This window comes from Gymnoscopelus braueri, assembly GCF_963280865.1.
Source record: "Gymnoscopelus braueri genome assembly, chromosome: 10".
Lineage (NCBI taxonomy): Eukaryota > Metazoa > Chordata > Actinopteri > Myctophiformes > Myctophidae > Gymnoscopelus > Gymnoscopelus braueri.
Window position 1 is genome coordinate 8,602,666 of NC_137611.1, and position 14,157 is coordinate 8,616,822.

General features: G+C 44.0%; 1 protein-coding gene across 1 annotated transcript in view; it reads right to left on the bottom strand.

The window, feature by feature from the left end:
• Positions 1-14,157, bottom strand: part of LOC308094473 (semaphorin-6B-like) — a gene marked incomplete at its 3' end in the record, with an annotated part of 51,998 nt that overhangs the window by 11,123 nt on the left and 26,718 nt on the right. Inside the window, exons 11-13 of the mRNA XM_080441163.1 lie at positions 11,497-11,646; positions 11,063-11,242; positions 6,591-6,731 (exon numbers count right to left, since the gene is read on the bottom strand). Of these exons, the coding sequence (XP_080297289.1) occupies positions 6,591-6,731; positions 11,063-11,242; positions 11,497-11,646 (471 nt within the window). The remainder of the gene's footprint in view (positions 1-6,590; positions 6,732-11,062; positions 11,243-11,496; positions 11,647-14,157) is intronic.

A 14,157-nucleotide genomic window follows, 5' to 3' on the forward strand; every position in this document is an offset into this window, starting at 1 on the left:
CCGCACCGCAAGTTCCTGCGCTTCGGCTACGAAGGCAAAGTGTACGAGTACACGGTGCTCCCCTTTGGCATGTCACTGAGCCCCCGGGTGTTTGTGAAATGCACAGAGGCGGCGATTGCTCCGCTGCGTCAGCAGGGTCTGCGTCTGGCGACGTACATAGACGATTGGCTGCTGGCAGCGGAGTCGAGGGAAGAGGTAGCGCGGCACACGGAGATGGCCATTGCGCACCTGCAGTCCCTGGGGTTCACAATCAACGCTCAGAAGAGCGTTTTGATTCCATCCCAACAAGCCACCTTCGTGGGGATATCCTTGGATTCCACCACGATGATGGCGCGCCTGTCCCAGGACAGGATAACGAGCTTCTTGGCATGTGTGCGCTCCATGCGCCTAGGGCGCAAAGTCACGTACAGGACATGCATGCAAGCTGCGGGTCTCATGGCCTCGGCCATACACCTGATCCAGCTGGGCAGATTCTACATGAGACCTTTCCAGAGATGGATGTGGTCTCTGAGGATACCGCACTCCATGGGCTCTCGGAAAGTGGTAGTGTCACCACGCTGTGTTTTGTCACTCCAACCGTTGGAGTCACTCCAACCCCTGGGTCTGATCCGTCCAACGTTGGAGAGGATCAGGACCCGGGGTGGGATGGTTCTGCTGGTAGCACCAGCATGGGGCACGTGGAGGACGGAGATCTTTCCCCTCCTCTACGACGAGCCGTGGCCTCTCCCCCTGCTCAGAGACCTTCTGAGGCAAGGCGGGGACGAGGTTTGGCACGAGAACCCCCAGGCTCTGGATCTGTGGGTTTACCCCGTGAAAGGTCGAGTCTAAACTCGCAAGGCCTGCCCCCTGCAGTGGTGGCCACTATACAGGGGGCTAGGGCAGATTCTACCAGACGTCAGTACGACGTTAGGTGGAATATGTTTGAGACCTGGTGCCTGGAGCAATCACCTCCGGTGGTGGCTTTTCAGGCCCCTGTGAGAAGCATTCTGATCTACCTGCAGGACAGATTGGATCATGATTTGGCTTTCTCCACCATCAAGGTGTACCTGGCTGCCATCACCGCCTGCCACGATGGGTTCGATGGCCAGTCGGTGGGCAAGCACTCGCTGGTGCGACGGTTTATGGCTGGCGCCAAGCGTGCTAGGCCAGTGAACAGACCTTTGTTCCCTAAGTGGGACCTGACTGTGGTGCTGGACGCACTGTGTCGGCCCCCCTTTGAGCCTCTTGAAACGTTAGATCTGAAGATCGTGAGTTTCAAGACGGTGCTTCTGGTGGCCCTTTGCACGGCGAAACGCGTCAGTGACATGCAAGCGCTCTCTGTGAGCGAGGACTGCATGTGGTTTTCAGACGACGGCAAGAGGGTTTTGCTGAAACCCAACTTGACGTTTGTGTCTAAGACCGGCGCGGTTGCCCAGGCCCCAGTAGAACTGGGGGCCTTCCATCCTCCACCGTTCATTTCGGCGGAGGACAGACGGTTGCACTGTCTCTGTCCAGTGAGGGCCTTAAGGCTCTACTGTCAGAGGACGGCGGCCAATCGTGAGTCATCTCAGCTTTTCGTCTCCTTTGGCCGGGGTCAGAGGAAGGCGGTGGCTAGACCGACTCTGTCCAGATGGATCGTGGAGGCGATTCGGTTGGCATATGTGAGTAGTGGTGCCGTGCCGCTGTCCTGTTGGGACTGAGGGCCCACTCTACTCGGAGTGTAGCTGCATCTTGGGCCCTTTACAAAGGGGTGTCAATGCAGGAGATATGCTCTGCCGCTGACTGGTCGTCACCTTTGACCGTTGCATCTTTCTACAGCCTGGACGTGGCGGCATCTGAGATGGCGCGCACGATCCTGGGTGTAGGAGCTGGCTCAAGCTAGGTGAACACATGCCTAAGGGTATGTGGTTTCTTCCTACTTGTGGGCAGCAGCCGGATCAGGCCAGGGAATGCAAGACATGCCTGGGGGCATGTTCTCTCTCTCTGCCTGGCTGGCCCCTCAAGCCCTCTCTGGACCTGCTAGGCAGGGTCCGGGAGGAGGAGGCCTTGGTTTCTCTGTCACGAGCCGGTCAGACCAGGGTCTGTCTGGGCTGGTGACTAGGGACAGGACTTATGTCTGTCAAGGTCTTACCATAAATCCTTTTGCTTCCTGACCCACAGGGTCTGGGTTGCCTGGGGGCCATGGTCCTGCCGAGGGCAGGACCTGCGGCCTTGGGCAAGCATTTGGGTAGGGTTGGTTAAACATGGGCTCCCCCGGGGGACGTTTATGTGTCCCATAGTAAGTACCTTACAAAGCTATGCTATAATAACCCTAGGTTACGTATGTAACCCAGGTTAGCGTAAGTAAGGTACTTACGTTTTTAACCCCCTCTGTGCGCAGTGTGGCGTGCAGGTTTCAGAGGGCGAGTCCATGTCCTATCCAATAGGAATTGGAATTCGGGAGTCCAGTGTGTGCTCTGTGTGATCGCCAGGGGGCGATGATATCCAAAACCTAGGGTTACGACACCAAAACCAACTTTCTAGGTTGAATGGTAATTGAGATATAGACATTTTAAGCTCCTGGCAACCATCTTGGATGCCATCTTGAAAATTATGCCTTTCTGCTAAGTATATTTTCCTGGATATTTGGGATGTTCTCAAGCATGCCTAAAGGTACCAGAATCAATTGAAAACCCTTTTGTATCAATGTTTAGGGAGGTTTAGTGGTACTCTTTCTTATATGCCTATTGACCGGTCTATTTCTCATAAAAAGTGCTTGTTTAAGATAAGGCTGAAAATGACCACCTCAGAATGAAATACTATGGGTAAATTATACATTTCCTGAATCCTTAGGGTCATGTCAGTATTCCAGTTGTTGTGTTTTGTGTCTCTGATGTTTCTTGATGCCACAGAACTAAAATACAAAATATGGTTTAGGCGGAAATTGTGAGAAAAAAAAGGTTATTAAAGGTTTGAAGAGCTGCAGTGACCACTGTACTTATCATACATAGTCACCAAAGGGCTTGAATGAAAGCTCAAAGTGTCCCCTTAAAAATGATACCAAACATAATATATAAAACATTGTAATATGTCCTGAACGTGAGCCAATACCAAGATATGCACATGTGTCTAAAATGCCATTTTTCAATGGGGGGTGGTAACTTTAGCAGCTGATAACCCCAATTTAGCTGGGCCTCAGGAAGGTCTATCATACAAAAATAATATCTAGGGATGTATAGGAATAAAAAAATCCCAACTAGAATTTGCCATCCCAGGTGGTACCGATATGTGAGATTTGGGGGTTTGGCCCAAGGACTAAAGGCTAAAAAGAAGTAAGCTGTCCATAAATAAATAAGAAGGATAAATGTAGCCAGTAAGCCTGGCTGTAGATCATAAAACATGGCTGACTAGGGAAACTACTTAACTACCCAACTACCCAACTACTTAACTACCCAACTACTTAACTACCCAACTACTTAACTACCCAACTACTTAGCCACTTTACTACATAACTACGTAACTGACTACTTAACTACCTAACCATTTAAACCACTTAACTACTTAACTAGCTAACCTGCCATACTGCTTAACCACTTTACCAGCATGAGTGAACTACCTAACCACTAAACCACGTAACGACTTAACTACCTAACGACTTAATCACTTAACTACCTAACTACTTAACTACCTAACCTTTTAATCACTTAACTTAAACCACTTAAAGGTAGGATAAGTGATATTGTTTGGTTAAAACAAAACGTTTTTTGTTAAAAGTTTAAAGCACTATATTCAGATAGTAATCATTGCTATAGAGTGTTTGTTCAGTATCGGGGTTCACCCTGTCTCTCCAGCCTCTTTAATAAACACAAAATACATTTTCAAGTGGGTGACAACATTTCAGCCAATCTGGAGAGAGTACCCATTTATCAGCATCAATTTTATTGTGTTTCAGCTGCATTTTTGTCTCATTTCTTTGTGTCATCACTTCCAATTTCACTTGTTTGTCCTGTATCCTGTGTGAGTTCTCTCTCCGGATTGAATATAATTGGTATGCCGAGCATGAAAATGTATCTTCTGTTTATTAAAACGCTGACGAGACGGGGAGACCCCTGTTACTGAACAAACACTCTATAGCAATGAGTACTATCAGAATATAGAGCTATTTAACAAGTATTTTAATGAAAAAACATCACTTACCCTACCTTATAACCACTGAACCACTTAACTACCTAAACACTTAACCACAAAAAGATCGCATATAATGATATGTCCCACATTGTTACATTTACTCAAGTACTGTATAATTTTGAGGTGTTTTTACTTTGCTGGAGTATTTACAATTTTCAATACTTTTACTTTTACTCCACTACATCTCAGAGGCAAATATTGTACTTTTACTGCACTACAATTATTTGAAAACTTTAGTTACTAGTTACTTTGCAGATATAAATTATTACATTATAAAACATACATTAACCACTTTAGACCTGTTTTATACATAGGCTATTTGAAAATAGCCGATCTACAAGCTCACAACGCGTCGTATCACGACGCGTTGTGAGCTTGTAGATCTGCTATTTTCAAACATTTTAGTACTTTTACTTTTGGTACTTTCAGTATATTTTGATGCCAATACCTTTGTACTTTTACTCAAGTAACATTTTGAACACAGGCATTTTACTTGTAACAGAGGTTTTTTTATATTGTGGTATTGTTGCTTTTACTTAAGTAAAATATCCGAGTACTTCTTCCACCACTGCTACAGGGATAAAGTAGTTAATGAATTGACTGCTCATGGTATACATAATAGTAATAAACATGGGTGTATGAGTGTGATGCCAGGCAGCATATTCGCTGCATGGCTGGAAGTCACACGTATGCTGATGTAAGGAATTATCCAACATGTGACGCTTCGTCAACCTCAACACAAATGCCTGGCAGACAATAAAAATGTTCCAATGCCATCTGGAAAACGTGCGTACACCTCGTATAATGACTTATACGTGCGCTTGTTTGTTTACCGAACATATATATCAGTGAGTGACAAATACATTAAAAATGACAAATACAAATAAATGATTAGGGCTGAAGTGGTTAATGTAAGTTTCGTGATAATAATCTAAATCTGCAAAGTAACAAGTAACTAAAGTTTTCAAATATTTGTAGTGGAGTAAAAGTACAATATTTGCCTCTGAGATGTAGTGGAGTAGAAGTAAAAGTATTGAAAATTGGAAACACTCCAGTAAAGTAAAAAATACCTCATTGTACTTAATTACAGTACTTGAGTAAATGTACTTAGTAACTTTACACCACTGCTACCAGTGACATTGATAGGGATTTCAGGCTAATAGAAACAACAGCCTTCCTCTTCCTGTAAAGTTAAATAGAAGCCAATGTTCTTGCATTAATAAAAAAAGATATGTATTTTTGAAATCTTGTTTGAAATGATCAAACCTGCCCACCGATGATGTCACTGGTAGGCAGGTTTGTGAACTGTCCACAGCCCTCCTCTGAGACACAGAGTGAGTAGACAGAAACAGTGCCATCGTATGATAAGCGGACCAGTTATATAAAGATAAGGTTGAAAATGGGTGAAGTGCTCCTTTAATGACTGCTCGACCACTAATGTTATCGATGTTTTTCGGACTTCATACGGACAGTTATCGGGCTCAAGATGAAAGTGTTTTATGAGTAACGTTAACTATAGCTATAGATTAACATCAAACTGGAATTAGGAATGAAATAAACAGCGGTTTATAGCCTATAACTATGGTGTTGTGCTGTGTATAGGTTACTTGCAGGATTGCTTGGGTATACGATGTCATGAAATTGGCTGTAAATGTATCGTTTGTTAATCTAACGTTGATCTTTTACTATAGTAATCAGGGAATCACTATTTCTTTTAGTGATTCCCTTTTACTTTTCTTTTACTATTACTCTCAGGGAGACGGTGCATCTTAACCCTAAACACCACCCTCAGTAACACTCTATACCTGTATGGTATGCTGTGGAAAACACTAAAATACTGTCACAGCTGAAACAAGTCAGGGAGGCAATTACAATAAAAAGCTATATTTGTATGATTTAATTAGTGCTTATTAAAAAACATTACAAGGGAATCGTTAACCCAAGACCGGGAACGCATCTGTGTCGTTTTTAGATTTATTTTGCTTTCTTCTTTTGCCGCGCTATGAGCTTGTAGATCTGCTATTTTAGAAAAATCTTGAACATTTGTGCAAATCGATTAATATATGTTTTTAAAGGGAACATTTGAGACTCAAATCTTTGCTTCTGGGGATTCTACAAATGTCTAAATCCTAACAGTTTTCTGAAAATGTATGTTGCTATAATATCAGTGGTTCTCAAACCTTTTTTCATGTCAAGGGCCCCCAACATTATATGCATTTGGCCACGGACCCCCATCTCAAAATATTTTGTTCCAGGGACCCCCAGAAGCTAAGATTTGAGTTAAAAATGTATGTATATATTTAAAGATTTTTAACGATTTTTCAAAGAAATAGCCAAAGAAAAAATAAATGACAGATGCGTTTCCTGGTTTGAATGGGTTAAGAGCAAGATGGCCAACAGGTGAATTAGGCCAGGTGTTACCAGGTGTTACCAGGTGTACTCACTTCATACAGCGGGAGTGCAGGTGGCATCGGGAGGTGGGAACTCTGACCAGACAGGAGGAGAAGGCCAGGAGCAGAGAGTGGCTGATCCTGTCCAGAGACAGAGACAGGAGCTGGCGGGCCTGGGGCGAGTCAGCACCACATCTATAGGACAGAGAGAGAGAGAGAGAGAGAGAGAGAGAGAGAGAGAGAGAGAGACAGAGACAGAGAGTCATCATCACCACATCTATAACGGAAGTTATGCGGGAACGCCTACTGAGTGGCAAAAAATAACTTTCTGCCTTGACAGCCCATACGTCCAAACAGAAAAGTCCTTTCTGATTGCATTAAACGATGTTAAACTCACCAACATGGCAGCTGTACGGAAAGCTTGAATTATCCTCTTTCTATCTGCAAAGATTTTGTTTCATAAAAATCCTCCGTAGACATGTTACAGTATGAGATACTTTCTGTCAATAAATTCCATGCAGGTGATTATTTTTCTAAGTGTCAGAGTTTGGAAGCACTCGTTTTCAATAACGCAACGTCCTGCTGCCTCCTGCATTATGTGTGCAATTTAGAAACAGGTGGTACGCAGGACCGTTGAGTGATTTACAACGAGCGCTTCCAAACTCCAACGCTCCACCATGCTGCTCAATGTTTTACCACTCAGTCTAGATGAGGGGGGCGTGTCCTGGTGGAGAAGTGATGCATGTGCATACTCTCTATTGACACAGTCTGCATGTCAACAGGATTTTCCAATTCTTGTACTTTTGCATGTCCCTCTAAAGTCCTACAGATAAACTGTCAGTATAAACATGCACTTAAAAGGCATTATGACATTTTCTTCTAGTAACACAAATACATAATGAATGTTTAGGCTATTCCTTCAGTTTTCAAGGGGACATTTGGAGCTCTGTAATTGACATGAATGACTTAAGTCATTTGGCAAGTCAATAACAGAGACAATTAACCCAAAGGCTCATGGGTAAGGGCCCCCTGAGCTCATGGGCCCCATGGGTAATCCACCCCTGGAGAAAGGGAAGCAGAGAGACAGAGAGTATTCTTCACTGCACTAACGACAGTACGGTTAAAGGCCTATACGCCGCTAGCTAGCGCTTATAAGACAGATTGTTGTTCGCAGTCTTATTATTAAGATAGTAAATTGAAGCTTTTATAGTTCTGTGGAAGCAGCCATTAGCTCCTAACTGCCAGCACAGCACCGACTCTCAGAACCACAGTGTCGCCAATGAGCCTGTACGTTCTGTTGTAAGATATCAATGCTGTCGGGCAGAAACCTTGTATCTATACGTTATTTGTTTTTGTGCAAGCTCCATCGTTTTTGTTATTTCCAGAAAGAGAGAGAAAAAATCACACCCAGTGTGAAGTGAGCGGTGCTATTTATGAGTTATTAATTTCATCATGAATCTCGGTAGCCAATCACAGCGCGTCTGCGAAGTTTGAAGTTAATTTCATCATGTGTCTCGCTAGCCAATCACAGCACGTCCTGCAGAGCTTAGCCTATGGGCATGTTTTCCACAGCATGGCGTCACAGCGAAAGACAAATTTTCACCACGGATGGGTCCTAAACCCTCTTATAGGAGCGGTTGCACCGCTCAAAAATAAGGGGAGGGGGGGAGAAAGAAAGAATCGAAAATAAAAAGTATCTACATGTTTACACATATCCACCCGGGCAGTACAGTAGTGTTGATTTCGTCGACTAAAACTATGACGAAAAATGATCGTCGACTGCCTTTTTTCACTGACAAAAACGAAATAAAAACCAAATAAAAACTAAGCTATGATGACTGAAGCTAAGACTAAATATATTGACAATTTCGTCAAAAAATTAAAACTAGACTAAAATGTTAGTGAGGGACGAGTGGAGAAGAGATCCAGTAGAACTTAAAAACAAGTCATTTTATGTTTGGTTGCGCTCGGGTGTTGCGCTCTGAAAATAGCAGATCTACAAGCTCACAACGCGTCGCAGCGCGACGCGTTGTGAGCTTGTAGATCGGCTATTTTCAGCATGCAACCAAGTGTAAAATTAGCCATTACGACGCCATCACGGAAAATACATTTTAGTCGACTAAATAAACTGTAGATTTAGTCGACTATAATTCAGGTGACTCAAATATGACTAAAACTAAATGGAATTTTATTCAAAAGACTATGACTAAAACTAAATCAAAATGTGCTGTCAAAATCAACACTGCAGTACAGTATGTGTACATGAGGTTTAGACATAAGGTGCATAAGGAGCATAGCAGCCGGTATATACACGATAGAAGGTGCAAGAAGAGTATCCACGAGCGTTGTACATGAGATAAGGTGCAAAGAGTTTCAAAAAAGGTCACTTTCACTGGTATAATCCACAGGTCTGTGTGTTTGTCTGTCTGTGGGTTTTATAAATGAAATACTGAACCGATGGAAAATATTAACGAGAGCTTGTGACGAAATAATAACTACATTGGATCCATTGGAACACATGGTTCTTATTTTACATTCCTGAAAAGTAATGCTTTTCGGTACAAGGTTTTCACCCGACAGTGAGCACAGACAGACGGACGGACGGACGGACGGACGGACGGACGGACGGACGGACGGACAGACAGACAGACACTGCGTATAGAGTTTCTCTCTGGGCTCTCTCTAACGCCTATAGGTGCTGATGTACCTGCAGCGCTATACCGCTTATCAAGCAAGAACCACCGTTATTACATCAGCCTGACAAACCATCAGGGAGTAATTAAACCCATCAGGCACAAGGATTTAAACACTCTTTCCTACAGATGATTTATATCATCACTGACGGGCAGAAACTTTTCTTTTGTTCTTTTCACTTAAACTAATGCCCTACTTTGCCGTATGAGTATTGCGCAAAAATTGTGAAAATAGCTGATCCATAAAGCACACAACGTGTTGCATCATGAGCTTGTAGATCTGCTATTAAGTGAAACTGAAAGTGGTTGTGTCTGTCTGTGGGTTTTCTAAACTAGAAGCCCTCACATAGCGGGGGCTTTGTCAGAGTATCCGTTCGTCGTACCCGTCTGTCTGTCTGTGTCTCCATATATGGGCATATTGGTTGGATCCGCAGTTCTGGATAACAGGATATCCGAAACTACTCGATGGCGGGCACCGCGCTCCCTCGAGTCCTTGACGCTTTTGTGCCCATATATGAAGCCGACTGATTTGTTTACGACCATGGCGGGCACATTGAGGTTATACAACACACTCCATGAATCAGAATCATTTTGCAAGGCAGAATTTCCTCTTTTGTCAACAAAAATTAATTCAGCCCCTCTTTGACTGTGCTTGCACCTCCTGGTACTCTCAATGTCACTATCACTGAAGACGCTTCAAAGACGCTTCAAACCTCCCAAAGCAAACTGATTCGACTACTTCTCGGCCTGGGGCCCATGATGACACACCTTTTCCCCACAAATTTTTGCTAGCCTAGAATGGCTCAGGGTAGAAGACAGGGTTAATCAATTAAAATACCCCTCAATACCCGCATATCTGACTAAATACCTCCAAAAGATTAGCGACACCCACAGCCACAATACTAGAGGGAGCGACAACAACGATCTGGTAACACCCACCCAATTCTAATATAGGATATAGAACCACTGAAAAGTATTAACAAGAGCTTGTGACTAAATAACTAGAAAAAGTGCTCCTCGGAGCACAGGTCTCCGCAAGGTCAGGTACGTTATTCTGGCCTCCTGGCGCTACAATAGGCCAATGTGAAAAGGGTGCCAACCGTGCCATTTATTCTTGCATTGACACTGCATTCATGATTTGAGGCATTTTGTTCCAAAAATGTGTTTTGCTAAATTAGACCTGCTGGTCGCGCTATAACAGGCCAATGTGAGAAGGGTGGCATTTCTTCCTCGGCCTAGTGGGAATGGGCTTTTTGTTCAAAACTGACTAATCCTGCAAACTTTAGAAGCCAACCTTAGGCAATGAGGATGGAATATGGGAAATCGGACAGATCCGGGTTGATCACATGACTATAGAGATACTGTGTACTGATTTGCATGACGTTTGGATAACATTTTTAGGAGTAATATAAAAAAATGGGTTTTGCCAAATCGGCCTCCTGGTGGCGCTATAACAGGCCCATGTGAAAGAGGTTCTGAATTGGCATCCAGGGAGTGTGTGTGCAGAGTTTCGGAGCGACCGGGCCAACGGTGCCGGAGATTAGCTGGTGACAGACGGACACACACACGGACACACGGACGGACGGACAGGGGGTAAAACATACTCTCTCGCCATGCCTTCGGCCTGGCGGAGACAATAACTATATTGGATCCATTGGAACACATTCTTTTTCACATTTCCACCCGACGTCAGACTGTCACATCACAGTGAGACACACGTGGTTTCTATGCCTCAGATGATTCATGCCTCTGGGAGGAGGACATGTTTGAAGCAGAGGACATGTTTGAAGGAGGGAGGAGGACAGTTTGAAGGAGCAGTGCAGGGTGACTCACTTCTCCGGGTTGAAGCCCTCCACCTCCTCCAGAAACACACTGTTGTGGGACGTCACAGAGTCTGCGTTGGGAACCATCAGGAACTTGAGGATGGTTCCTCTGGTGGAACCCAGGAACATCACCGTCCAGTTCCTGTGAGGCCCCGCCTCCGTGTCCACCACCATGGCCGTCAACTGGTACCTGTATGAGTAGATAGATGGATCAATTATGTGTTTACATACCTATATGTAGATAGATGGATCAATTATGTGTTTACATATTTGTATAGATCTTTTTTCTCAGGGCTTTTTCTTTGACAGTGCATATCACCACATTCATCCTACATAAACCCATTCCCACCCACTACCAGTGATGTGAAGTAACTAAGTACATGTACTCAAGTCTTTAATGGTTTTAATGGGTTAAACATGAATGGGGGGGAGGGTCTTAGGCACCTGCCCATGGTTTTGACCACCCAGGGCCGGTGGCCCAGCAGGGGGACGGTGTCGTCCATCAGAGGGTGGGTCTTCACGAAGTTCAACACCTCGTCTGGCAGAGTGGTGGACGTACTGAACCTACTGCCCTCCACCGCACAGCCCCCTGGCCTGAGAGAGAGAGAGAGAGACATAGAGAGAAACACAGAGAGAGAGAGAGAGAGAGAGAGAGAGAGAGAGAGAGAGAGAGAGAGAGAGAGAGAGAATTTACAATGTAGGCATTTAGCTGATGCTCTTAATCCAGAGCGATTTAATACATCAAATGCATAGAGAAACAGTAATCTAGGATCATAGGTAAACCAATAACCTTAGGGCACAGGTGCCAACATTGGCACAGGGGAGGGTGATCACTGGCACAGTGGCATTTTTGTGGCAAGTTCTCTTTTTAAATTAAATATAAAAAAATCACACCCAGTGTGAAGTGGGCGGTGTGGTCACAGTGGTCATCACAGTGATGGAAGAAGTGATGGAAGAAACCATAACTTAAAAAAAACACAACTATGTTTTTTTTTAAGTTATGGACCTATTTTTAGGGCTATGCACATGTGTCATGTTTCCCTAGCCAATCGCAGTCCTGAATAGACTGTGATTGGCCAATCACGGTGCAGGGTTAGGGGGGGGTACATTTGTGGCCAATCACAGCGCAGGATTTGGTGTGCAAATATCCAAACCTCACATATAGGGGCGGTTTCACCGCCCAAAAACTAATGTAGTCAGTTAAATTAAGTCCCCTCAAATGGAACCAAATGGACCCGTAAGGGTCCATTTGGTTCCATTTGTACACTCTCAGAGTTAAATTAACATTGATTTTACAATATAAATTGGGGTCCCAGAGATAGAAATGCCATTAAATGGGGGTCCGTAGCCTAATGCATGTCAAACTGGGGGTCCTTGAAATTAAAATGGTTGAGAATCACTGCTAGAGCCGTAAAAATCTTCTCTTTTGGGAGCTAATAAGTCTCAATTTGGGGGTCCTTGACATGAAAAGGTTTGAGAACCACTGATATGGCACACTGACTATCAAGAAAATGATAACATGGCACTTCATGTCAAAAAAGTTGCCGACCCCATGGTCTAAACAGTATAATATCAAAAAATAAATAATCTGTACATGGAATCTCAGGTCTACAAATGAATCTGGCATCTGTCTACATAACATGCTATCTAAATTACATTTTAATCTTTGCATAAGCCTGCAAGGTCGTGGAGGCTAGGTCAAGTGCGACGGGCTAAGTGCGGTCTGAAGAGGCGAGGCTTCAGATTACAGCGGAAGAGAGAGGGGGGTGGGGGGGTGGGGGGGTGAGACAGACAGAGAGAGAGTTTTATTTATTGTTAATGAGAGAGAGAGACAGGGAGAGACAGAGAGAGAGAGAGAGAGAGAGAGAGAGAGAGAGAGAGAGAGAGAGAGAGACAGACAGAGAGAAACTGGGCCTATTATTTGTACATCTTAAGTATCTGGTCTTATGACTTAACTTAAGACCTGGAGGCGTGGCCAACGCTGTTTCTTCGCTAGTGGCCAAACAGCATTGGCCACGCCTCCAGGTCTTGAGTTAAGTCATACGACCTGGTAATTAAGATTATTCAAAGTTTATTCAAAATTCCCAACCAAAGGAACCAAACCAATTATACACACAAACAAAAGACAAAAAAGACACATATAAAACACGCACGCACACGCACAGGCACACGCACGCACACACGCACGCACACGCACACATACACACACACACACACACACACACACACACACACACACACACACACACACACACACACACACACACACACACGTTACTCCCTCCCTTCCCTGCATTCTGAGTCACATAACTTATTCAGTTGTTCTCCTTTTCAAGACAGGAGAGCAGACAGAGGTCGTCATATTTTCTCACAATATTTAAAGTATAAGGTTTTACACTTTCAAGAATTTGGGCCATGAACACTTTTGAGATTTTCGGGGCCACTGTAAGCAACGATAGTATGTCAGTAAAACTTAAATATTCCTATTTTAATAGCTTTTTGAAAAGGTTAGGTCCAAACATTCCAGAAGTCCCCCTCAGCCCTGTCGTGGGAGTCCGAGTCCGTGGATTAAAGTTCTCAGTCACCGCGACTGACTTCAGTCATTTGGAGAAGTGTGTTGCGCAGTGAAAATAGCCGATCTACAAGCTCTCAATGCGTGGTCAAACTGGTAAAATGTTTTGAAGCATCTTCCATAAAACCCAAATGGTCTCGGATATTTCAGAAAAGCAAAGGAAATACAACGTTCTACACTCTAGTGAATAGTCCACAGTTTTAGAGAGGGCAAACCTCTCCCCATCCAAGATAATAGGATACGTTTCTTTCTGTTATAAGGCATTTAAAGGCAATATGCTAGAAGATGCTGCCGCCTGAAAAGATTGGAGCTCTTCAGACATCCTCAGAATGATTAAAGTGTGAGTTAGGGAGTGAGAGAGTGAGTCTTTTTGTAAAGCAGCTTTGAGTACTTAGAAAAGCACTACAAAAATTGTATGTATGTACGTATGTATTATTATCATTATTAGTCAGGGAGAGAGAGAGAGAGAGAGAGTGAGTGAGTGAGTCAGGGAGTGAGTGAGTGAGTGAGTCAGGGAGAGAGGGATGACGAAG